The 22,237-nt window shown below is 58.1% G+C and overlaps 1 protein-coding gene across 4 annotated transcripts in view; it reads right to left on the minus strand.

Annotated features, from left to right (window-relative positions):
- Positions 1-6,132: 6,132 nt before the first annotated feature.
- The window catches only part of CRHR1 (corticotropin releasing hormone receptor 1), a 51,687-nt gene continuing 35,582 nt past the window's right edge, over positions 6,133-22,237 (minus strand). Inside the window, exons 4-13 of one of the 4 annotated variants that reach the window (XM_059997874.1) lie at positions 20,117-20,202; positions 12,911-13,017; positions 12,006-12,126; positions 11,645-11,798; positions 11,291-11,351; positions 8,881-8,953; positions 8,531-8,616; positions 8,172-8,307; positions 7,944-7,985; positions 7,181-7,442 (exon numbers count right to left, since the gene is read on the minus strand). In XM_059997874.1, the coding sequence (XP_059853857.1) occupies positions 7,302-7,442; positions 7,944-7,985; positions 8,172-8,307; positions 8,531-8,616; positions 8,881-8,953; positions 11,291-11,351; positions 11,645-11,798; positions 12,006-12,126; positions 12,911-13,017; positions 20,117-20,202 (1,007 nt within the window). In that variant the 3' untranslated portion in view covers positions 7,181-7,301. Of the gene's footprint in view, positions 7,443-7,943; positions 7,986-8,171; positions 8,308-8,530; positions 8,668-8,880; positions 8,954-11,290; positions 11,352-11,644; positions 11,799-12,005; positions 12,127-12,910; positions 13,018-20,116; positions 20,203-22,237 lie in introns of all 4 variants that reach the window. The other 3 variants (XM_059997872.1, XM_059997875.1, XM_059997873.1) reach the window with 3 other exon arrangements.

The following is a 22,237-nucleotide window of genomic DNA, read 5'->3' on the forward strand; positions in this document are numbered from 1 at the left end:
TTTTATTCCCAGACTCCCCTGGATCTAGGAATGGCCACATGGCCATTTCTCACCAATGGAATTGAGCAGAAATGATGGGAGTCCCTCGGGGACCCAGACAGAGACTGTGGGGCTCCTCGTCCATCCCTTTCCTTTTCTCACAAATCAGTCACGGACAGGCCACTGACTATGGAGAGGAGGGCGTTGTCCTAAGGGATGGGGAAAAAGGGAACGAAAGGAACCAGGTCCCTGGATGCTCACCGCGGACTGTTAGATACATTATCTTCCTTAAGCCACTGGCTTATTATGAGTCTCTTTGTTACAGCAGCTTAAACTTACCTGAATACCCCCACTTCACGGATGTGTAAACCGAGACTCAGAGAAGCCCACCCCATGGGCCCCAGCCCCGGTTCCCAGATCCAGCTCTCACACTGGACATGACCCTTAGGTCTTGCCCTGTCCAGGGAACTGCCTGGGGCCTGCCCGTCTCCCTGATGGCTTGATTGCAGCTCTGATTTCTGGCCCAAGGCCTCACCCGCTGCTCGTTCTTGTCCTTCAGGCCCTACCTCCAAGGACAGCTCCACCACGTCCAGGAGGCTCTAGGCCCTGTTCTTTTTTTTTGTCTTCGTTGCTGTGCGTGGGCTTTCGCTAGTTGTGGCGAGCAGGGGCTACTCTTCGTTGCGGTGAGCCGGCTTCTCATTGCAGTGGCTTCTCTGGTTGCGGAGCACGGGCTCTAGGAGCGCGGGCTTCAGTAGTTGCGGCACGCGGGCTTCAATAGTTGTGGCGCACGGGCTTAGTTGCTCCGTGGCATGTGGGATCTTCCCGGACCAGGGCTCGAACCCGTGTCTCCTGCACTGGCAGGCGGATTCTTAACCACTGTGCCACCAGAGAAGTCTCTGGGTCTTTTAAAAAACCAAAGACTAAGACAGCTACTGGGGTAGTATTATAAAAAAAAATAAAATAAAACAGATAATAACAGGTTTGGGCACGGATACGGAGAAATTGGAATTCTCGTATGTTGCTGGCGGGAATATTGTAAATGGTAGTCACTGTGGAAAACACTTGGCGGTTCCTTGATAAGTTAAACAGAAAGTCACCATATGACCCAGCAATTCCACTCCTGGGCATATACCCAAAAGAATGGAAAACAGGTGTTCAAACAAAAACTTGTACTTGAATGTTTGTAGCAGCACTCTTCACAATAACTTGGAATAGATGAAAAGAACCCAAATGTCCTTCAGCTGATGAACGGATAAAGAACGTGTAGTCTACCCGTACAATGGAGTATCATTCTGCCCTACGAAGGAGTGAAGTTCTGATGCACAGTACAATGTGGAGGAACCTTGAAAACATGAAGCAACGGAAAGAAGCCAGACACAAAAGGACAAATATCACATGACTCCACTTTTATGAAATTTCCTGAATAGGCAAATCGTAGAGACAGAAAGCAGGTTGGTGGTGGCTGGAGGCTGGGGGAGGGGGGGAGGGGGAGTGACTGCTCAATGCGTCCGGGGTTTCATTAGGGTGATGAAAAGGTTCTGGAACTGGATAGAGGTGACGGTTGCACAGCACTGTGAGTGTATTTAATATGTTGAATCGGATGAAATGGTAAGTTTTATACTGTGTGTGTTTTACCACAATTTTCAAAAGAACAAAGCAAGGAGCAGCTCCGGGCCCCTCCAGGGCACTGTGCTCAGGAGAGGCCTCATTGTAATTCTTCTGGACCCAATCAGACCAGCATATGCCCCTATTTGGGGTTCAAAAACATGGGCCCCCCAGAGCCTGCTCCTGCCTCTCCCCCACCCCGATCTACCCTTAGGCTCCTGGTGGTCTGGGCTCAATGAATTCTCTGGAGGCTCATTTCCTTTGAGGCTCTTCCTGGGACGCAGCTCACAGAAGGGTGTCTGTCCAATTGCTGCTTCCCCAGATCGCGCCATCCCACCTCCCAGCACCAGCCCCCAGCCCCCAGCCATGGAACTGCTCCTCTCTGTGGCTGCTTGTTGCCCTGACCACGCCCTGCAGGATGCCCTGGTAGGCGTGGTCACACAAGTGGCCGACGCCCACTCCCCAGGCTGTGTTTCTGCTCTAAGACTCTGCATCACCCACTCTCCCCTGCGCCCTCCCCAGATTCCACCCCTTTCCTTGAGGGCAGCCCCCTGATCTGAAGCTTCTGTTCCTTCCCCACTGCCCCCCTTAGCTATGGCCTGGGCTCTCAGGGTCGCTGCCCAGGGCAGGCCAGGGGCAGTGTCTCTGCCTTCTGTGTGGAGATGTAGGTGGCACCTGGAACACTTATCTTTATCCACTCAGGGCAGAGAGGGCAGCAGGTCCCAGGCAATGGGTCTCAGCCCAGTGGGGTTGCTCAGGAAGTGTGGGATGGTGCCCAGCTCACCGGGCCCGTGCACTGCCCTTGTTTCCTGGCCCAGATCTGTCCTAGCTGCATGTTCTAGAGATGGTACAGACCCCGAGAAGGGACCAGATTACCGTCTTCTCCTTCCCCCGAAACCCCAGTAATGAAAGCAAGAGAGGCAGGAGCACGCTGCTTCTGCCCCCACCTGCCTTGGACCAGTGGGCAATGAGGCTGGGCAGCAGGCATCTGTCCTGGACCCCTTGGAGGGGCAGAGGGGGTGGGTGGCAGCCTGGTGGCCAAAGGTGGTCTCTGGAGTTATTTCCAAATGATGATCTCATTGGTGTTTTCAACACACCGAGAGCTTTGAAAACTATACTTGGTCCAGGACTCTCTTTACCCAAGCCTGCCCAGCAGGGTCTGCGGGGTAGTGGGGCCGTGGAAGGTAGGAAAGAGGAGGTGATGCTCTGAAACGGAGCAGGGACAGGGCTGGGGACGCCAGGAGGCAGGCAGTCTGGGACTGGCCTGGAGGCTGGGCTGGTGGATTAGGCAGTGGGCCCACCTGAGGCCACGCTTGGCGGGCACAAACTCCTGCATCCAGCTTCGTCTCTGAACACCGTTCGTCCACAAAATTGGAGAAACTGAAGAATTTCTGTAGGAAGAGGATTGGACGGAGCAGTGGGTCAGGGAGAAGAACTCTGCAAAGAACTCCTGCTGCACAGGGGTTAAACACCGTGGGGGCCAAGTGAGGCCAGACTGGGTTCACATCCAGCCATACCACTGCTGGGCACGTCCCAACCTCTCTGGGCATTGCTTTCCCCATATGTTAAATGGGGATAACAGCTCCTTCCTCATAGGATGGTATGAAGAGTAGATGAGACCAGTATGTAAGGGGCTTAGCAAGGGGGCTCCCGGTGAGCGTCAGTGATAGTATTGCTGAAATGTAGGAAGCACCCCCTCTGTTTGAACCAAGGGTGGGCAGGTCAGTTGGAAGTCAGGGGGCTGGATGAGATGAGCTTGAGAGACCCCTGAGCTGGAGGCCAGTGACACCCTCACATGGGCTGGGCAGGGAGACCCACAGAGGCTTCTGGTGACCTGGGCTGTACTGTTTGCAGTTAAGCATCATTTTAAGGAGTGGAGGGGAGCAGGATGTTGGGAAGGTGGGGAAGGGGTTGCCGGATATACAGAACCCTCATCGCTCCCACCCAGCTGGGCTCAGCAGCCAGACACTGGCCGGGCCGTCTTTGGGCCGGTTTCATCTTTGCCTGGGACACGGCCCCGATCTGAATCCCCGAGGCCTCCTCGCTGTCCCCTCCCTCCAGAGCTGCTTTATCAGTCCTGCCCTCCCCAAACCCAAGCCCAGTGACTTCAGTCAACTGATGGGGTAGAAAGAGGCCTGGATTTGGAGCCAGAGACCTTTGATCTCAGGGGAGTCGCTTGGCCTCAGTTTTCTCGGCTGTAAAATGGGCTGGTTCTGTTCCCTACTTCCGTGAATGCTATAAAGGATTTTGTGGATTGCAAAGCAATCTACAAATGTCCTCAATTAATTATTATCTGGATTCCAAAACCTCCCTCCCTCCTCGATCTGCACCCTCTGCCCTGACTTCCGGTCCCAGGGTGTCTGTCAGGGTCCCAGTCTGGGTCCCATCAGCAGCAGGGGGACTGAGGAGGCCTTGCGGGGGAAGCCGAGGACCCCAAGGCAGGGGCTATAGCTTCACACTCAAGGAGGGGGGAGCCAGAACTGGAAAACCCAAACCCCACAGGGTGGTTTTTCCTGTACTGGTGATCTGTGCCCATGAGGGAGGGACCCAAGGAGAAAAGGGCTCAGGTGGGGGAACTTTTAGGGAACTGCAGCCTCTGAGTGTGGCATGGAGAAAAATTCTTCCCAGCTTGAGAGAGGGGCCTGTCCCGCAGTGATCTCCACCCTGCAGCTGCTTGGCCCCTTCCCACAGTGGGGTGACATGTGTGTCTGTTGGCCCATCACACAGCCACAGCCCCAAGGGACCTCCCTTCCCACCCACCCACAAGTCGAAGCTCGGGGCAGAATGACTCAGAAATCCCATCGGGGCCTGCCTTGACTCCTGCCCTGCAGCCCATGGAAGGGTTAAACTCGGCACACCTGCCCCTGGCAGGAGGGGCTGCGGTTCTTTGCAGCCCAGTTGTTTCCGGCTGTGCTGCAGCAGCCCCTCCACCCTTCCAGTCTCTGGACGAGAGGGATCCTGAGGTTCACCTGAAACAGCGCCCACGGCCCAGGGACCCCTTGCGGCTTCTGTGATGAGCCCCAGCCTCGCCTTGGATGTCCTCCCACGACCTTCCAGAGCCGGCAGCTCTGAGCTTTGCAGCCTGTGTGGCGTACGTCCTGGGGGTGCTGCTCGCCTGCCCCCGCCCACGGAGCTGAGAGCACAGTAGGCATGCAAAGGGTGCCCATCAGCTAAAACAGCCCGGAGGCACAAGCAGGAACAGGGGCACCGCCCCAGCTTGGCCCCTTCAAGACCCCTTGCCTATAAAACCCCCTCACAGTCGCCCCCAGCCCATCTCAGGCTCCTCTGTCCTTGGGATGCCCCCAGACCCCCACATCCCAACATTGTCCGTGAAATGCCTTGCTTTCTCACTTCTCCTTCATTGGGTGGAAGGCAATGTTGAGAAAGGTGCCTCACTTGTGGCCATTTGAGACTCAAGTCACTTCTGGTCCCCCTTGTCAGCTAGGACCCTTTGTGTGGCTGTCCCACCCCAGCTGCTCTGGAAGCTGTCAGCATATCTCCGTCTTGGTGCCCCTGGTCCTATTCTCATGGCTTCCTCTGCTCAGCTGGTCCCCCCATCTCCCTCCTTAAGGGCACAGCGCTTGGGGAGTTAGCAGAGCAGGGTACCCCACAATGGCCTTCAGGGACACCCCCAGCTCCTCCCTCGGGGAGCAGTCAGATCCTCACCCGCTGGACCTCCCCTGCCCCAGTCGAAGCTGCGGGGCTCCCAGCACCGCGGTCATCTGTCTGTCCTGGTGTCCTGATAGCACACGCACCCGTGTGCACGTGTGCGCATGCACTCGTGCATACACACACACCCCTGCGTGGCCCTCTTTCCGGGTCAGAGACTCAGAGGCAAGGCCCGGGCCTGAGTGTGTTGGGTGGAGCGTCTGTGCCCCAACCACCTCCTGCCCCGAGGACGTGGCCCACGTTGTGCCCGGCACTCTCCCGGACTCCGCAGGAGGTGCAGGGATTTACTGTCCCCCAGGAGCTGGTGGATACACATCCCTTGCCCCTCCGGTGGGACGACGCAGGTGTGGGTCCCAGCCGGCTCTCCCAGCTTCCGCAGCAGGACTGCCTGCAGCTGCCCACGGTGGTGGGCATGTGCGCCCCTACCCTGGAGTTGGCTCTCGAAGCCTTGTTTCTTGGTATGCTTCTGGGGTTTCCATGCTAAGACAGCATTCAAGCCTGTTCGGCCTCCCCTGCTTCCTAATTCCTTCCTGTTCCCAGCTTATCTCCTCCCCTGGGGCTGGGACACACTTCGGTCTGGTCCCACTGACTCACCTGTGCTCAAGCTGTGCCCGGCCCGTGGTGTCCGCCACCTTCTCCCTACGACTCGCCCCCTTACAAAAGCTGCTCTTACCTGGTCCCCACAGACCCATGCCCTTCTCCTAAGTCCTCTCCTGGACCTCAGGGGCTCCCCTAGCGCCCCATCATTGGCGTGTGTCTGAGTGCCACTGGTTCCCCAACCACACGGTGACCCTAAGGCTGGAAGTGGCCTCCATTTCTTTGGGGTACCCTCCCTACCCAGCCCTAGCACATACCAGGCTCCACAAGTGCTGGTTGAAAGATAAACATTATTATTTACACTAGCCACCCCCATCTCCCAGCCCCACTCCCCCAAAGCCCTGCTCCGGCTGTCCAGTATCTCTGGATGTGGCTGGGTCCTTACCAGGGGTGTAAGCGGTCAGCTGGCTGGTTGCCCCAGGAGCCACTTGTCCTGCTCTGGGGAACTTGAGGCAGAGAGGGGCTGAGTGCCCCACCCTCTTCTATCTTTGCTTAGCTAATGATGCTTCCCAGTGAGGTCATCCAAGGGCCACAGGGTCCCTTTGACCAGCAGAGGGGTTGCCCCAGAGGCCAGGTCACCGAAAACAGCAGGCTGGGTGGCCCCCAGTATTCTCTGCCCCTCAAAGGGAGGCTGGCTTTGGCTGGGGCACACACTGGCTTTTGCTCAAGGACACTCTGTCACCCTCCCACCTCCCCATCATCTCACGAAGGGGGAGACACCTGGGGCAGGAGGTTAAGGAGGGGGAACCCATGTGGGCTGTGGGGTAGTAAAGGTCCAAGGGTGCAAGGCAGCGAGGCAGGGCGTTTCTGGTGGCAGTGCCACAGGGTCACATGAATTTCCGGTGGCTTGGGAGGGTTTCGGTGACGTGGCCTGATGTCTGATGCCACCTGATTTCTAACAATGTCTGCAGGGATTCTGACAACATGGCCTTGGTTCCCAGTGGTGTTGCAAAGCACTGCTAAGGCCTGGAGGCATCATCACGGCGGCTTGAACGCTGTCACAAGAGTTTCCCATGATGCTCCTGGAGGAGTGGATGGCCCCGCACAGTCGCTGAGGACATCCCGGGGTCTCCAATGGGCTGCCATCTTGTGCTCTGGATGCAAACACCTCTTGGAGGGACCCACATGCTGCTTTGGATTCCCTGCTCTCCATCTCCACTCCGTTTCTGTTCCATTCTTGGGGCAAAGGGGAGCCAGAGGCCCTGGGCCCGGCGCAGGCCTATAGGTTATCTTCCATTCATCCCGTGGCCCAGACTGCTCTCAGAGGCCTGGAACTCCTGCTCGGCTGGGGGTGTGGGAGGGGCCTCCCGGGCTCTCAGTGCCAGCCAGCTGCTCCTGGGGGCACAGGGTGTGGGAGAGAGCTGGTCCCCTCCACAGACAGGGCGGCCAGCTGAGCCCGGCGACCATCTCCCCAGCCGTGGATCTCGGGGGCCACTCCACGGCCCTCCAGCTCAGACTGCTGTGGACTGTTTGATGCTGTGAAAGCTGACACGGGTGGGGGAGGTGGGGATGGACATGGCGCGGGCCACGCGGGCGCGGATCGAGTGCTTGTCCTGCCATCGGTGCCACCTCTTCCGGATGGCAGAGCGGACCTGTGGGCACAGAGCAGAGCACAAGGTCTGAGCCGGGGTTTCAGGACCCCCCTCCCTCCCCCAGGGCTTCCACAAGCAGCTGTACAGGGGAGCCGTGCACAGGGGGCCACGTCGGAGGTGGCAACATTCACATCATCAACATTGTTGCTTCGCATATTTGTTAGGACAATTTTCTCAAGCGTTCTGAGCAAGGGGTACCTTTCTCAAAGCCACCCAAAGGTGTCATATGGCCTTTGCCGTGAAGAATCTCTACCCTCAACCCATACACACCTCCTGCCCTCAACCTACATACACCCCTTGTCCCAGGGCTCCGCTTCCTGGTTTTCAACAGCCCATTTCACAGACTCATGGATGAGACTGGAGCCCCGGCTTCTGGCTCCCACACCTACTGCCTATGAGAGCAAAGAAGTGGGCTTGCCACCTCGGGCAGGAGGAGGCTACGGACAGTCTGGTCCCAGCAGGCCTCCTGCCGTCCCGAGTCCTGGGGCCCCAGGTCCTTACCTCGCTGTTGAGGAAGCAGTAGAACACAGACACGAAGAAACCCTGGCGTGGAGGGAGAAGGTGGGTCAAGGCACGGGGGCAGGTGCGGCCCCATCAGCTTCGGGGCTGACCCCTTTCTGTCCCCAGCCTCCCACTCCTCCAGGCCCCTGCCTGGAAGAGTTCCCACCCGAAGAGGTGCAGGGGGCAGTCAGGGCTGGAGCGAGGGGCTGGGGTGGGGGACGGCTGTACCTGGAAGGATTCCAGGAAGGAGTTGAAGTAGATGAAGACGACCCGGGAGACCTCGTCCTCCCCGGGGTTCACGAAGAACAGCATGTACGTGATGCCCAGGAGGGGTAGCAGCACCAGGGTGGCCTTCACAGCCTTCCTGGGGTGGGGCAGGGAGGGGGGGAGGCCCAGAGTCACAGCCCACCCGGGAGGGGGCTGGGGCCTCTGGCTTGGTGAGAAGGACCGGGTCTGGGGGAGGGCTGTAGCAGCTCCCCAAGGGGAGCTGGGGTTTCAGGAGGGACTCTCAGGCCTGGGGGGACACCCCAGGCCCGAGGCTGGGATCTCTGAAGCGCCCCACGGGTGGGGGTGGCGGGTCGGGTTACCTGTACTGGATGGTCTCAGAAGTGGTGGATGCCCGGAGTTTGGTCATGAGGATGCGGACGATGTTGAAAAGGAAGATGAAATTGATCTGTAATTTGACACACGGTGGGATGGCCTGGGCATGGGTGTGTGCAAGATGCTGGAGGGAAGGTGGGGGACAGGGCAGGGACTCAGCTGTCCCAGGTCTGCTCTCTGCCCCCTTGCTGCTCTCCCTCCACCTTCATGAGCCCTTATATATTCCTGGCCCTCTGCCCGCCACTTCTAGGTAGAGGGATCCTTTTAGTCCACTGTAAGCCTTGCTTGCCCCTCCCCACTGAGCCCCTCTCTCCTGTCCCCCTACCCAAGTTCTTACCAGCAGGACCAAGATCATGGGGCCCTGGTAGATGTAGTCCGTGTACACCCCAGGCCTTTTGCCAAACCAGCACCTAGAGGGCCACAGAGGTGAGAGGAGAGGGTCACCTGGGTCCAGTTCAGTGGCATGAGGGAGGAACAGGGCTTGGTCAGGCCAGGACTGGAGCCAAAACCCAGGATCTGGATGCCCCAATTCCAACCCCAGCAGAAGGTCAAGATAGCTTTCCATCTGCAGAATGGATAGCGTCCTTTGAGATGTAAAGCTGGAAGCAGGCACTGTGGCAGGGAGGGGGATTGGGGAAAAGACCACTGAATAGAACGGGCATGGGTCCAACACACACTGCTCGCCTCAGTCCCCACTGTGTCTCTGGTGCATGCCCACGAGGGGGGCCTTGCCCTGTACATGTCATGCAGTGACGCTCAGTAGCTAACAATCTCTGAATTTGTTTAATGGCAGCCTGAACGACCCAGAGGCAGAGACTCTACAGGTTCCACCTGTCGTGAGAGGCAGACTTGCTTTTCGTCTTCTTGAGCTTCCCTCCAGCAAGATCTAGGGAGCTCGGGGTGTGGGTTGGGATGAGGCACATAGGAAGTCCCATGTCCTTGTGCAGAGACGATGGACCCTCGGGCATGCAGATCCGCAGTACTTAGATCTCAGCTTGCTTCCATAAACAATAAACTGAGTTTTTTTTTTTTTTTTTTTTTTGTGGTATGCGGGCCTCTCACTGCTGTGGCCTCTCCTGCTGCGGAGCACAGGCTCCGGACGCGCAGGCTCAGCGGCCACGGCTCACGGGCACAGCCGCTCCGCGGCATGTGGGATCTTCCCGGACCGGGGCACGAACCCGCGTCCCCTGCATCGGCAGGCAGACTCTCAACCACTGAGCCACCAGGGAAGCCCTAAACTGAGATTTTTATGTGAAACCTCTTGACTTTTTCAAAGTTTGGAAGCAATTCAAGTTTTCAAAAAACACGAGGCAGACCAAACGCAAGCTGTCCTGGGGCCAGGTCCAGTCCTTGGCCCCAGAGCCTGCAGTCTCTCTCAGGTCTCACACCTGGATCCCTTCTGCTGCAGTGTCAGAATCTTACCACAAGGTGGAGCTCCAGAGACGCTCAGACCAACCTTCCTCTGTGCTCAGCCACCCTTTTTGCTCCAAGATGCGCCCAGACGCACACACTGCGCAGCTTTTGGAAACCTGTTCTTCCTTCCCTGTACTCACCTTCACACCTGCAGGCACAGGCTCCATCGCCCAGGATTTACAATGCTCCTGTTCTGAGACCCTGGCCTCCATTCTGGAATCACTGCCAAGCCCTCAGTCCTGCTTGTCAGCTGCCCCCCCACTCCCAGTTCAGGTCCCCATACCACCGGCTGTGCAAATGCAGAGAGCGCCAGCCAGGCTGGGCCGGAGTCAGGAGGGATCACCTCGATCCTTCCTAAACGTGAATATAATTTTCCAGGCTCCTTGTCAGGGGTGGAGAGGAATAGCCATGGTGATGGAGGCCGCCTGGAACCCCGGCCAGACAGTGGGTTCCTGAGGCCACTTTGGCAAAGAAGATCCTGGCACCTCCCCTGGCCATCTATGTCCACTTTTTCTGCCTCTCTTTTTCAGTGGTTCTCAATCTTAGCTTCATATTAGAATCACCTGGGCAGGTTTAAAAAATCCTGGTGCCCAGGCCACACTCCAGACCAATAACATCCAACTCTCTGGAGGTCAGACCTGGGCATCGGTACTTTTTAAAGCTTCCTGCGTGATTCTAACCCAAGCCAAGGCTGAGAACCACTGCAGCGGACGTGCAGTTTTCAGGGGTGATTGGGAACACCTACTTCCATTTAAGAACAGCCCCTCAGGACTTTAGAGCTGGAAGGAGTCTGAGATTGTCTGGATCAGTTCCTATTAAATCAATGGAATCGTTTGTTAAAACAAGTCTTTATTAATAGAAAACATTTATATGACATTTACTATGTGCCAGACTCTATTCTAAATGCTTAACATATATTAACTCATGTCATCCTCACACTTTGAGGGAGGCACTATTATGAGGATGCCCATTTTACAGATGAGGAAACTGAGGCACACTGTAGAAACTAGCCCAAGGTCATAAAGCTACTTAATGATGGGAGCCACAGTTCAGAACCTGGGTGGCTGGGCTCCAGGGACTGCCAGTAACCTTTAGGTTGTTCTGCCTGTGGTGAAAGCCCGAGACAGACAAAAGAGCCTGGACCTGCCCGTCCAGCCCCACCTCAGGCAGAATCTGACCTCCAGCACCCTCCCTATGTGGATGAAGAAACTGTGGCCCTGACAGGGAAGGTGACATGGCTGAAGGTCCCTGAGGAGCATCAGGCAGAGCGGGGCTGGAAGCCTGGATCTCGGGGCTCAGGGGGCCCTGAGGACAGTGAAGAAGAGGTGACTTACTTCTCATTGTCGTAGTACAGCTTCCCAATGGCCCAGGCCACGATGATGGGGAAAGGCACACCTGGGGGAGAGACCGGCTGTCACAGGGCCTGTCGGTGGAGTCTGGGGGATGCAGGCCTGGAAGACCCCAGCGCAGCCCAGGGCCTAGAGGCGGGCAGGGCCTCCCCAGGTACTCACTGGCCTACCATGCCTCCTTTAAGATGTTCCCATCGTCCCTGCCCCCCAGGTAGCGGCGGAGGGCTGTGTGCACACCCCACCACCCTAACCCGGCCTCAGTCTCAGGTCCTCAGCCGGCCGGTCTGAGTGTGGGTGGGGAGAGGACGGCGGGTCAGGGCGGGGGGCTGGCCCGCTCACCCCAGCCGATGCAGATGAACATCCACTTGCGCAGCCGGTCGGTGGAGTAAGTCAGCACGATGGCTGTGTGCAGGTAGCAGCCCTCGCCAAACATCCAGAAGAAGTTGGTCACGTGGAAGTAGTTGTAGGCGGCTGTCACCAGCCTGCACCAGCCCTGCCGCCCGCGCCATCAGAGGTGACGGTTAACCAGGGAGGGGGGATGGGAGGGAGCAGCCTGGGGCCTCCTCCCGGCAGGATGGGGCACCCCCCAGGGTCCACTCCTGTGCTGTGGGCTCCAAGGCCTGGCTCTGGTCCCTCCTCTGCAAAGGCAGCCCCACCCAGACCCCTCCCCTGACCCTGGGCCTGCCCCTCCAGGACACACCACGTTGCTCTGGTGGACTTCCGGGCTCATGGTGAGCTGGACCACGAACCACGTGGCATTCCGCAGGATGAAGGCCGAGATGAGGTTCCAGTGGATGGTGTTTCTCAGGCACCGGATGCTCCTGTGGGCGGCAGGGGAGGGTGGGCGACAGGCGGAAGAGGAGGAGAGAGGAGATGACGGCTAGGTCACCAGCGTCACTCCAGCCCAGATGCATGAATGCGGAAACCGAGGCTCCGAGCGGGGCGGGCTGACTAAGTCACACTGGGAGGCGGCAGCGGCGGCTCTCCTGACGTCCCACAGGCCCCTTCCTAACTGTGGCCCACCCAGACCTAAGCTCCGGGGCAGAGCCTGCCACATGGCCAATGCTGCAGGGACCAGGGGCTGCTGGCTGCTAGGGACGCCCCTTCTCCCATGAGCACTCTTCCCTCCCTGTAGCTCCAAGTTTGAGGCTCAGAAAACATCAAAGGCCTGCAGCAATAGGCCTCCCTCCCAGCTTTCAGCCCTGATGCTCAGCCCCTGCTGGCAGCCCCCATTCCTGGCACAGACCTGGCTGGCACCGCCACCTGCATCCTTGGCAGTTGTGCTGGGCCCAGGCAGCTTCAAACCCAAAGTGGGCTCCACCTTCCTGGTCTCCCAAATGGGTGCAGCCCGGCCTGGGTGTGGGTGACACAGGTGAGCCTGGGCTTTGGCCATCCCCCTCCCCTCTGCAGTCGCTGGGCAGGGTTGCAGAAGTGACCCTGCCAGAGGTTCCAAGGGACCTGGGACATCTGTATCTGTCACCTGCTCCCACTGAGGTGAGGGAGCTGGACTCCTCCAGCCCACCGCTGCCTCCTGTATCTTACTTCTCCCCGCTGCTCAAGGCTTGGGGGGGGGGGTGGCGGGGGACAGTGCCAGGGTCTCCTCACCTGAGCCGCAGAAATAGGACAAAGGCCACCAGGAGGGCTACCAGGGAGATGCAGTGGCCCAGGTAGTTGATGATGACGGCAACGTGGTAGTGTACTTTGCTCTTCTTCTAAGGCAGAAGAGAGGGGCAGAGGTGAGGCTCCTTCACAGCTGTGCCCCTGTGCCCACTGGATGTGCCGGGACAGCCCACCCCCACAGGTGCCTGGGACAAAGTGGACCATGATAACAATAGTTGTCCCTTCCGGAGCCCCTGCTATGTGTGAGGTGTTGTCCTAGAGCAGTGCCGTCCAATCTGAGTCTATGTCTGTCTGTCTGTCCCCCAATCCCATGCTCTGTGCACTGCTCCGTGCTGTGGGAAAATTGTCAGTTAACTTGAATCTCCATATCACATAGGGTTCCCCACCCTGTGCACACAAACACGCATGCACGGCTCACGGATGTTCTCTCACGTTCACGTTTCCATTCAGTCCCAACGCCAGGTGGCCCTTGTGGTGCAGACCAACCCTCTAGGACTTCTCTCCTCCTCCCGTTTCTGAGTTGAGCCACCATGCTCTCCATCACCCCTAAATCCCTCCCTGCAGTTGAGGCCCGCTCCTCTCAGCAAGGAGGGGGAAGGGCCGTTGCCGTGGGTTAGCGTCCACAGAACCATTAGAAACCATAAACAACCTCTCTAGGCTCTCTGACTTGCTTCCCGGGTCCCACCCCTGGCCCAGGGGGTCTGCTTGAAGTCAGTGGGGTCCTCTCCCAGGACTAAAACAAAGTTCCCAATGTTATTACTTAATTCATTTCATACACTGATGGAAGCTGGGAAACGCGGCAGGCCCCTTTCCAATCAAAGTTCGCTCCATGAGTGTGGAAGCCCTCCCGCTTACAGAGTATTTTCTTTCCTTTTTTTTTTCTTTTTGGCCGCGCTGCGCAGCTTGCAGGATCTTAGTTCCTCGACCAGGGATTGAACCCGGGCCCTCGGTAGTGATGAAAGCTAGGAGTCCTAACCACTGGACCGCCAGGGAATTCCCTACAGAGTATTTTCATATCTGTTATCTTCTCAAACCCTCAAGGCAACACTGGGGGAAGAGCCAGTAGGGGGTCTGTACCTTATTTTGCAGAAAAACAGGCCCCAAAGTACGCGGACTCTTTCAAGGTCACTCAGCTTCAAACCACCTCTCACCTTCATGTGCAGATTGACAAGATGCTGAGGCAGAAGACGGGTCCCGACCCCATGATGGTGGACTGGGGTCTCCAGGGCCCAGCTCTCTGCAGACTCCTGACCCCGTGAGAGCAAAGGCCCCCTTCACCCTTTTGTAGGTCCCAAGAGGGCAGGGGCTAAAGAGCCAGAGGGTGGCACACGGTGGAGCGCTGGGAACTGTGTGTCGAGTGCAGGAAGGAAAAATGGATGTTGGAAAGGCACTGGCTTTTGCGAGGGGAGGGTCCCTGGTAACCCCTGCCTCCCTCATCCTTTCCAGGTTCTGGGGTGGGGCACGGGCATGATGATGCCCGGAAACTGGCAAGTATTGAGAACAAGACAAGCTCGCAGGAGACTTTGTGCACCCTTTCAGAGCCACCGGAGCTCCTGGCTCTCCGTGGACCCTCCTGTCGGAATTACAGAATCCACGGGCATCAGAACTGGTCCCAAGGGATCAAGTCCAGCCCTACCCATCTTCCAGATGAGGAAACTGAGGCCTAAACTCACCCACCCAAGGACAAGAGGTGCACCTCTGAAGCAGGACACCTAACAGGCATCTGAGAAGGGGTGAGGCCCTCGCTCCCCTGCTCTCCCAGCCCCCGCTCTCCCCCTTCTGAAGGGGTATCCTCACCGAAGAAGCTCTGAGGCCCAGGCAGCTCTGTTCTAGGGGCTGGTTTTCCTGGAAGAAGCTTTCAGGAACATGACAGGAAATCACATTAGCAGCTCAGGCTCTGGAGTGCTGAGACCCAGCGAGGTGTAAATGGCAGTGGGGAGAGAGGGCGGGAGGGGCAGAGGGTATTCATTGCCATCAAATAAACGCGGGGGGCGGCGGGGTAGCATCTCTGAGTGCCTGGCGGTAGATGCCAAGTCCAGAGACTCCAGCAGATATGCACACATCCCGCCTGTCTGGAACTGACATTTAATTTCCTCTTATTAAATTTTCCACAAATCCATGCTGCGAAGCCCCTGGGTAATGGCAGAGTCTGTGGAGCCCAGAACGGTGTGATGCCCCAGCTTCACACACAGGCCCAGGTGGGCAAGATGAGCAGAGTGTGCAGGGAGGCCCTTCACTGCTCCCCACAGCAGGCCGAGCCGGGGTCCTCTGGTCTGGGGTAGCATGAGTCATTTATTAAGCACCGACTGTATGCCGGGCACTGCGCCAGGGGCTTTACAGACATCACTGCTTTTCTTTCTCACAACTGCCCTCTGAGAGTGTCCTTCTGTCCCCGTTTCTCCAGGTGAAGGGGCTGCATAATCGGCCCAGCATCGGCATCCAGGTCTGCGTGGCCTTAAAGACCCTCCTTCCTCTGTTCCCGCGGTGCATTTCTTGGGGGATAAGCAAGGACCGGGAACAGAAGCACTGTCTTCGTCCTGGGCCCAGAGTTCTCAGGGAGCTTCTACGGGGAGGTGGGGGGCTCATGAGGGGTTTTCTCCACTGAGGCTGAGCGGGGAGAATTGGGCCGAACCATGCAGGGGACCACGTTTGCCTGACTCCTTGAGCTGCAGGGCCCAGGCTGGCTCCCAGCCCTGCTTCTCAGCTGCCACATCAGCCTGATGCAAGGCAGCTGGGGGGTTACGGTGCCACAAGAGCCTGAGAAGACTGCTGGAGAGGTGGCAGTGCCATCCCGAGATGACCGGCATCACCAGGAGAGATGGCCAGTCATCCGCAAGAGGCGGTCAGTGATACCCTGAGGGGTGTTCAACGATACCCGGAAAGAACAGCCGGCAACATCCTAAGAGACACCCAGTGACACCCTGAGAGACAGTCGGTGACCTCCTGAGAGAAAGCCACCGTTAACTGCAGAAGCAGCTGGGACGCCTGAAGGTCACATGGACACAGCCAGTCCCTGCGGACCTGACCAGCACTCTGTCCTTGTCCAGTCTGGAGACCAGAGACTGGCAGGTAAGTACCCTGAAGAGGGTGGCGCAGTGTGGCACTGGGCAGAAGCCACTCCTCTGTACCCTCAAGGACCAGAATCCAATAAGTAATTCTGACCAGACTCTCTGCAGGCACACCTGGTCCCAAGTGGTGGCAGTGTCAGACCTGTCCTGATGCCTTTTCAGGATGGCATGATGGGTTCTCCCCGCCTGGTCCCCACTGCCCCAGCCTCTCTCCCACCCCCATCCACCCCGTTTTGAGGCTCTCCCTCTCCACCTGGGTTTCCTGAGCTACTCCCTCACCCCACCCTGGGCACTCCAGCCCCTTGCTTCCCCAAAGTGTGGTCCCCAGACCAGCAACGTCAGCATCACCTAGGAGCTTGCAGGAATCTTAAGAAATGCAGAACCTCAAGCCCCACCCCAGATCCACTGAGTCAGAATCTTCATTTTAGCAAGAAGTCCAGATGATTCCTAAGCATTCCAGAAGCCCTGGTTGAACCAACGCCCTCTGCGAGCAGTGAACGCCGGCCCACGAGCCCACACCCCCAGAGCCCCTTTTATGTCCCATCAAAGTGTGTGCCCTCCCAGGATGTGCCGGAGGCCAGGGCTCTCCGAGCTCAGCAGAGTGTAGGGGAGGGAAGCAGAGTGTGTGCAAGTGTCAAGGGAGCGGTGGGGGGACGGGAGAGCTGTCTGGGGCAGTTTGGGGTGTCTCTGCAGTGGAGGGAGACAAGTGTGTGTGTGGGGAGGGTGCAGGCTGGTGCCGGGGTGGGGGTCACTGCAGGGGCTGGGCCATGCATGGAGCAAGCTCCCCGGCTGGGGGCCTGTCCCCTGCTGGTGATGGCTGTGGGCAGGTCTCCTCCCTGGCCTGGCCTCTGGGCGCCCTCACAAGTCTCATTTCACAGGCAGTGGTTCTGCGAATCCATTATCTGCAGCTCCTGGGGCGCTGATGCTTAATTAGGGCTGAGTCCGGGCCCAGAGCTGAGAAATCGGCTGCTCGGTTAATTGGCGACATTCCTCTTGCTCTTTCCCAGTAGTTCCAGGAGGGGACGGGGAGTCTTGGGAATGGGGAGGGGTCTGGCGAGGCTGGGGGCTGGCAGAAGGGGATGGCATTTTCACTAATTAAATTAACTGATTACCCAGAGTGCTAGGCAAAGTGGCCAGCGGGGGCTGCCGGGGAAAGGGTGGGCGGGGCAGCCCGGGTGGGGGTGAGCGCTGCAACCAGACGAACGGGGGTGCCCGTGACCCCATCGGGGGTGACCGATGGTTGGTGACCCCCCCAACCATCCCCCCTCCCTGGTGAACACAACAGCCTCCCCTGAGCTCAGGTGATGAGGCCGAGGGGTGGCGGATAGATGGAGCGCCCTCTACAGGCCAAGACGCAGGCGGACACCGCCCTCCCTCCCCCAGGAGGCAGACTGAACGGCTCTCCGGCCTTTTACAGACGGCTCTCCGGCCTTTTACAGACGGCTCTCCGGCCTTTTACAGACGAGGAAGCTGAGACTCAGTGAGGCTGAGCTACCTGCCCAGGGTCACACAGCACATGTGCTGGAACCAGAATCCAAACCCCTCCAAAGCCGGTGCTGTTCCCGTTACACTGCCTAAGAGGGGCCTGATGAGAAGCTGGTGCCCCCTAATCCGCCTTCTCCCCCCAACCCGCTGGTGGAGAGAGGGAGAGACCCCAGTCCAGGCAGAAGGGGTGGGAGCTGCAGAGTGGAGAAGGGCCTCTGCCCCTGATTCTTTGAAGGGTGTTGGGGGCAAGGGGGGCTGCTGAGTGTCCCCCGTCAGCCAACTAGAAGGAAGGGGCTTAAATTAGAGCAGGAGAGATTTGGGGGCCCGTGAATGTCCTCTGACGTTCAGGAGGCGCCAATGCAGGGAGGGAGATTGAAGGCAGCTGTGACGTCTCCAGCTTGGTGATGTCCAAGAAGGGGACAGACGCCCGCTTCTCTGGGGTGGGGGAGGGGTGTCTGTCCTAAGGCAGGAGGCTGGAGACCTGACCTCCCCTTGGAGACACACGGTCAGCCTCAGGCCCTGCAGACCCAGCAGGATGATCAAAGCGCAGGGTGGGGTGCGACGGAGGGGCTGCAGGCTTCTTGCCTTAGCTGTGCTCCCCGACACTGTCCCTCTCCGGGCGTGAACTGCGGTCCTAAGAGCTGCAGACAACACTGACCCGCCTTTCCCATCCCCCTGCCTCCTCTACTGTGTGCTAGGTAAGGAGTTCCCCACTCCGCTGTGTGCTAGGTAAGGAGTTGCCCACCCGAGCCCTACCCGAGCCCATCTCTTCTGGTTTGACTACGTTTCCCAACATGGGAACCTTACTTCCTTCCTCCCCAGCCCTGGACTTCTGGGGTTGGCTCACCATGTAGATGCTTAGCAACCTGGGGGCTATCTTTGCTCAGGTCAGGTCACTGGGGAGCTGGGCCAACCCACCCGGCCTGGGGTGGACCATACGGCCTGGCCTGTGTGGCATTAGATGCCAGGAAGCCTCTCGCCCTGCATCCCAAGTAACTCTTTCGTCTGCCAAAGCAGAACTACTAAAGAGCGTGTCATTCTTTTGGGCTAAGCACTGCCCTACCTTTGCAGCTTCTACAAGGAGACAGCAGAGCCCCAGTATCTCAGCGATGTGAGGCCAGGCAGCCTGGGGGAGCGGCTAACCCAGGCATGCGTGGGGTGGGGGGGGATGGGCAGAGTGCTAGGTGGGGAGAGCTGTTCTCCCACCATCAACCTCACTGCACGCCAAGTCCCTGGTTCTGGGCAAAGGGAGCCGCCTCCAAAGCCCCGGGGTCCAGGCTCTGCCTCACACTGGCTGTGTTACCTTGTGTGAGTCACTCCCCCTTTCTGGGCCTCAGTCTCCCTCGCTGTAAGGTGAATGGGTTACCCTAGATCAGAGTTTCTCACTTTTTCCCCATCACCCCTCCCCCACACTCCCCCCTGCACTTGTTAAAAATACAGATTCCCAGGTTGTCCTTGGAGAGTTTATCGGATGTTGGGTGCAGCCCTGTATTTGAACAAGCGCGCGGGATGATTCTTATCCCCAGGCAGATCGAGATGGGATGGAGGGTCTCCAAGGTCCCTTCCAGGTTAGATCTTTTAGGCACTGGAATTCTTGGAACTGCCTAGACCAGCCCCTCTCTCCCACGCCCCAGCAGCCTGGGGCCCTTGGACAACTGGGGGCATCTCCCATCTGCCCTTTCCTTTCTGCTCACTCCTTCTTCCCTCTCCATGACTCCCACCTTCCTCAGCACCCGCCAAAGGGGTGGGTGGAGATGTCGGGGAGGAGACAAGGGGGACGGAGGTGGCAGCAACACAGAACGACAGATATGCCCATGCGTCTGCCAAACATCACCGTTATTCACTGCGGCACTGTTTGTCATAAGCAAAGATGAGAATAAAGACTGGTTAACTAAGCTATGGAACATCTGTACAATGTGATATTATGCAAATGTAAAATAGAAGAACGAAGATGCTCTTTACGTACTGATACGGAACAATCGCCAAGACGGACGATTATATGAAAAAAGCAAGGTGTTGAACGAAGTGTATAATAGGCAACGTTTGGGTGAAAAACAAAAAAGAATATATATACATAATTGCTTGCCTATGCAGAGACTGCCTCTGGAAGAACTCTTAAGAAACTGGCAGAATGGTGACCTCTGGTGTGGGAGCCCAGTGGCTGGGACAGGGCTGGGAGCGAGATTATTTTGTTTTCCCATTTGTACCTGTTGAATTTTGTATTGCGTCTAAGCAACGTCTTTCTCAAAAACATTTAAATATTTGAAAGGCTCTTCAAGGGCTTTTTCCAGCTCCATGGCTCCTCCCACCCACATCCCGGATTCGAACGCAGGACCCTGGCTGGACCTGGATGTGTCACTCCAGTGGGTGGGGTGTAAACAGATGAGAACCGGTCCCAGTGAGCTAGGAAGGAGGGAGGGAGGGAGGGAGACTCAACTCACCGCTGTCAGAGCCTGCCCGCTGCCCTCTGGCCTCACCCTCCCTTGAGGATGCCCACTCACGGGCTGGCCTAGTTCTGGCTCCCCAGTTGGCTTCTCTCAGCCTCTGGCTCTCCCATCCGACTGGCTGGTAGCAGGCACAGAGCCGTGCTGGGGGCCCAGGCCCAGCCCTCAACAGGGTAGCTGGCTCGGAGCCTCACCTCCTCGCTAAGGATCTCCTGGCATTCTGAGTAGTTCACGCGGGCGGCCCAGGTGCCATTGGCCAGGCACTCCCGGTAGCCGTTGTCTGGAAAAAGAAGAGAGTCAAAGTGACCCGTGGCTCCTCTCCCAAAGAGTAACTGAGCATCTGTCCGTCCATTCGACTGTCCATCTAACCGTCCTTCTGGGCCAGCACAGGAGCCGGCTTGCTGGGGGGCTCTGGGGTGAAGCTGGGGGGAGGAGCTTTCTTACTACCTCCACCTTCCTGCCTCTTTCTGCCCACTGGCCCCCCACAGAGGTACAGTGGTGACCCCAATGCGTGCCCACGGGGCCATGGCTCTGCCCACCCAGGCTGGCACAATCATGCCCACGGGACTGGCCCACGGGCAGAGGCCTGACCAGCTCACCGGGCCGTTTCCTGCTTCCTTGCAAGCCCTTATGTGGGGCAGATTACAGTGGGCACCCTTCTGAGAAATCTCCCATTTTGGGGTCTCACAGGGTAGCAGTGTCTCACGGGGGTGGGGATCACAGGGCAGCTGTTAGGGAAGGTCCCCAGGGTGGCATTTCCCTACGGCAGGCCTTATGTTGGAGGGTCACGTAGTGGGAGCATCCGTGGTGGGGGTCTCTCGGGACAGAAGATGACAGGTGGCAGGAGATGGGAGATGTGCTGGGGGATGTCATGGGAGTGGGTCTCGTGTAGCAATTATTTCGTAATTAGGATCCGCTCCAACGGGCTCCCAGCCTGGCACATGGCACTTGGGAAAAAAAGGCAGGAATGTGGCCCGGGAAGGGGTGGGGGGGTCCAAGCAGTCATCAGCCTGGAAGCCAGAACGTGTCACCTTCTAAGGAGACTGGGAGTTGCCTGTGGTCTGAACTGAGGCCTGGCTTCAGGGCTCTGGGACACCCTCCTTCCTGCCCGCCCCCCAGGGACACCAGGGCCCTGAAACCCAGTAGGGTGGGGTCCAAGGGAGATTCAAATCTGGAGTCTTTTCCTCTTTGCTGGCGGAGGTCACCCTGCTCCACCCTGTACCCCTCTCAGGCATCAGTAGCTCTAAATATGTTTCCCTGAGTAAATTCTGGTCCTGACACCAGGAAGCACTGGCTGGAAGAGGCTTGAGCCATTTCCACCGGAGCCCCTCGCCTGCTGCAGCCTTTCCATGGCTCACACTGACCTTCACCTCACATCACCCCCCCAGCAGGGCCGAAGGAGGTTGCGGAAGCTGCTTGAGTCCCAGTCCCAGCAGTGGCAGAGCGCCACGAGAGAGGCAGAACGGGGGCCCCCACTGCGTGAGTGCCATCGGCCAGCTGGCCTCTCAGGACCCTCTCCTAACGTGTAAGAGGAAGGGCTGGACCAGCTGATCCCCAAGAGGCCGTCCAGCCTGGGACCTGCCTCTCTGCTGGCAGCACCACACAGGAGGGAGAGGATGGGGTGGGAGGTGGGTTTGCGGCTGCCTCCCCAGGAGAGGCAGCCCCGGCCTGGCCTCCAGGGCTGCCGGGCTGAGACCTCCTCTCTAACGCTGCCCCTCAGCCCTTCTGCCGAGAGGCTGTTCTCGCACAGCACACCAGTGGGGAACTGAGGCTAACTGGATTTTTAAAGCTCTGCTCAGCTTCCCTGCCAGTGGACCTGAGTCTCGGCAGAGTTGAGCCCTTGGGCAGAGTTGAAGATGCTGCCGATTCCCTCCTAACTGCTGAATGAGGAAAAAGCTACCAGAGGGCTGAGGGCTCGGTGGCTGGGGTTTCGGGGACGCCTGTGGGGAGGCACGGAAGCAGGGGAAACCAGTGTGTCTGCCATGGACGGAAGGTGCCTGGGACCAGAGGCTGCTCCATAGTGTCTTCAAAGAAAGGGACTTGGGGTCAGAGATCTGGTGCGAAGGGGCATGAGGGCAGGGGTGGGAGCTGCTGCCTTAAGAGAGGCAGTATACTGTCGTGTTCCGAGCTCTCCACCCAGACAGCCTGGGTTCGAATCCTGCCATCAGCTGCCACTAGCTTTGTGTGTGAACCTGGATGAGTCCCACGACTTCTCAGCTTCCTTATCTGCAAAGACAGAAATGGTGCTAACAAGGGTTCCTACCTCAATGGTTGAGGGGCATTTTTAGCTGACGTATACAGGGTGCTTGGAGCTC

Source organism: Delphinus delphis, chromosome 19 (assembly GCF_949987515.2).
Source record: "Delphinus delphis chromosome 19, mDelDel1.2, whole genome shotgun sequence".
In the NCBI taxonomy this organism is placed as follows: Eukaryota; Metazoa; Chordata; class Mammalia; order Artiodactyla; family Delphinidae; genus Delphinus; species Delphinus delphis.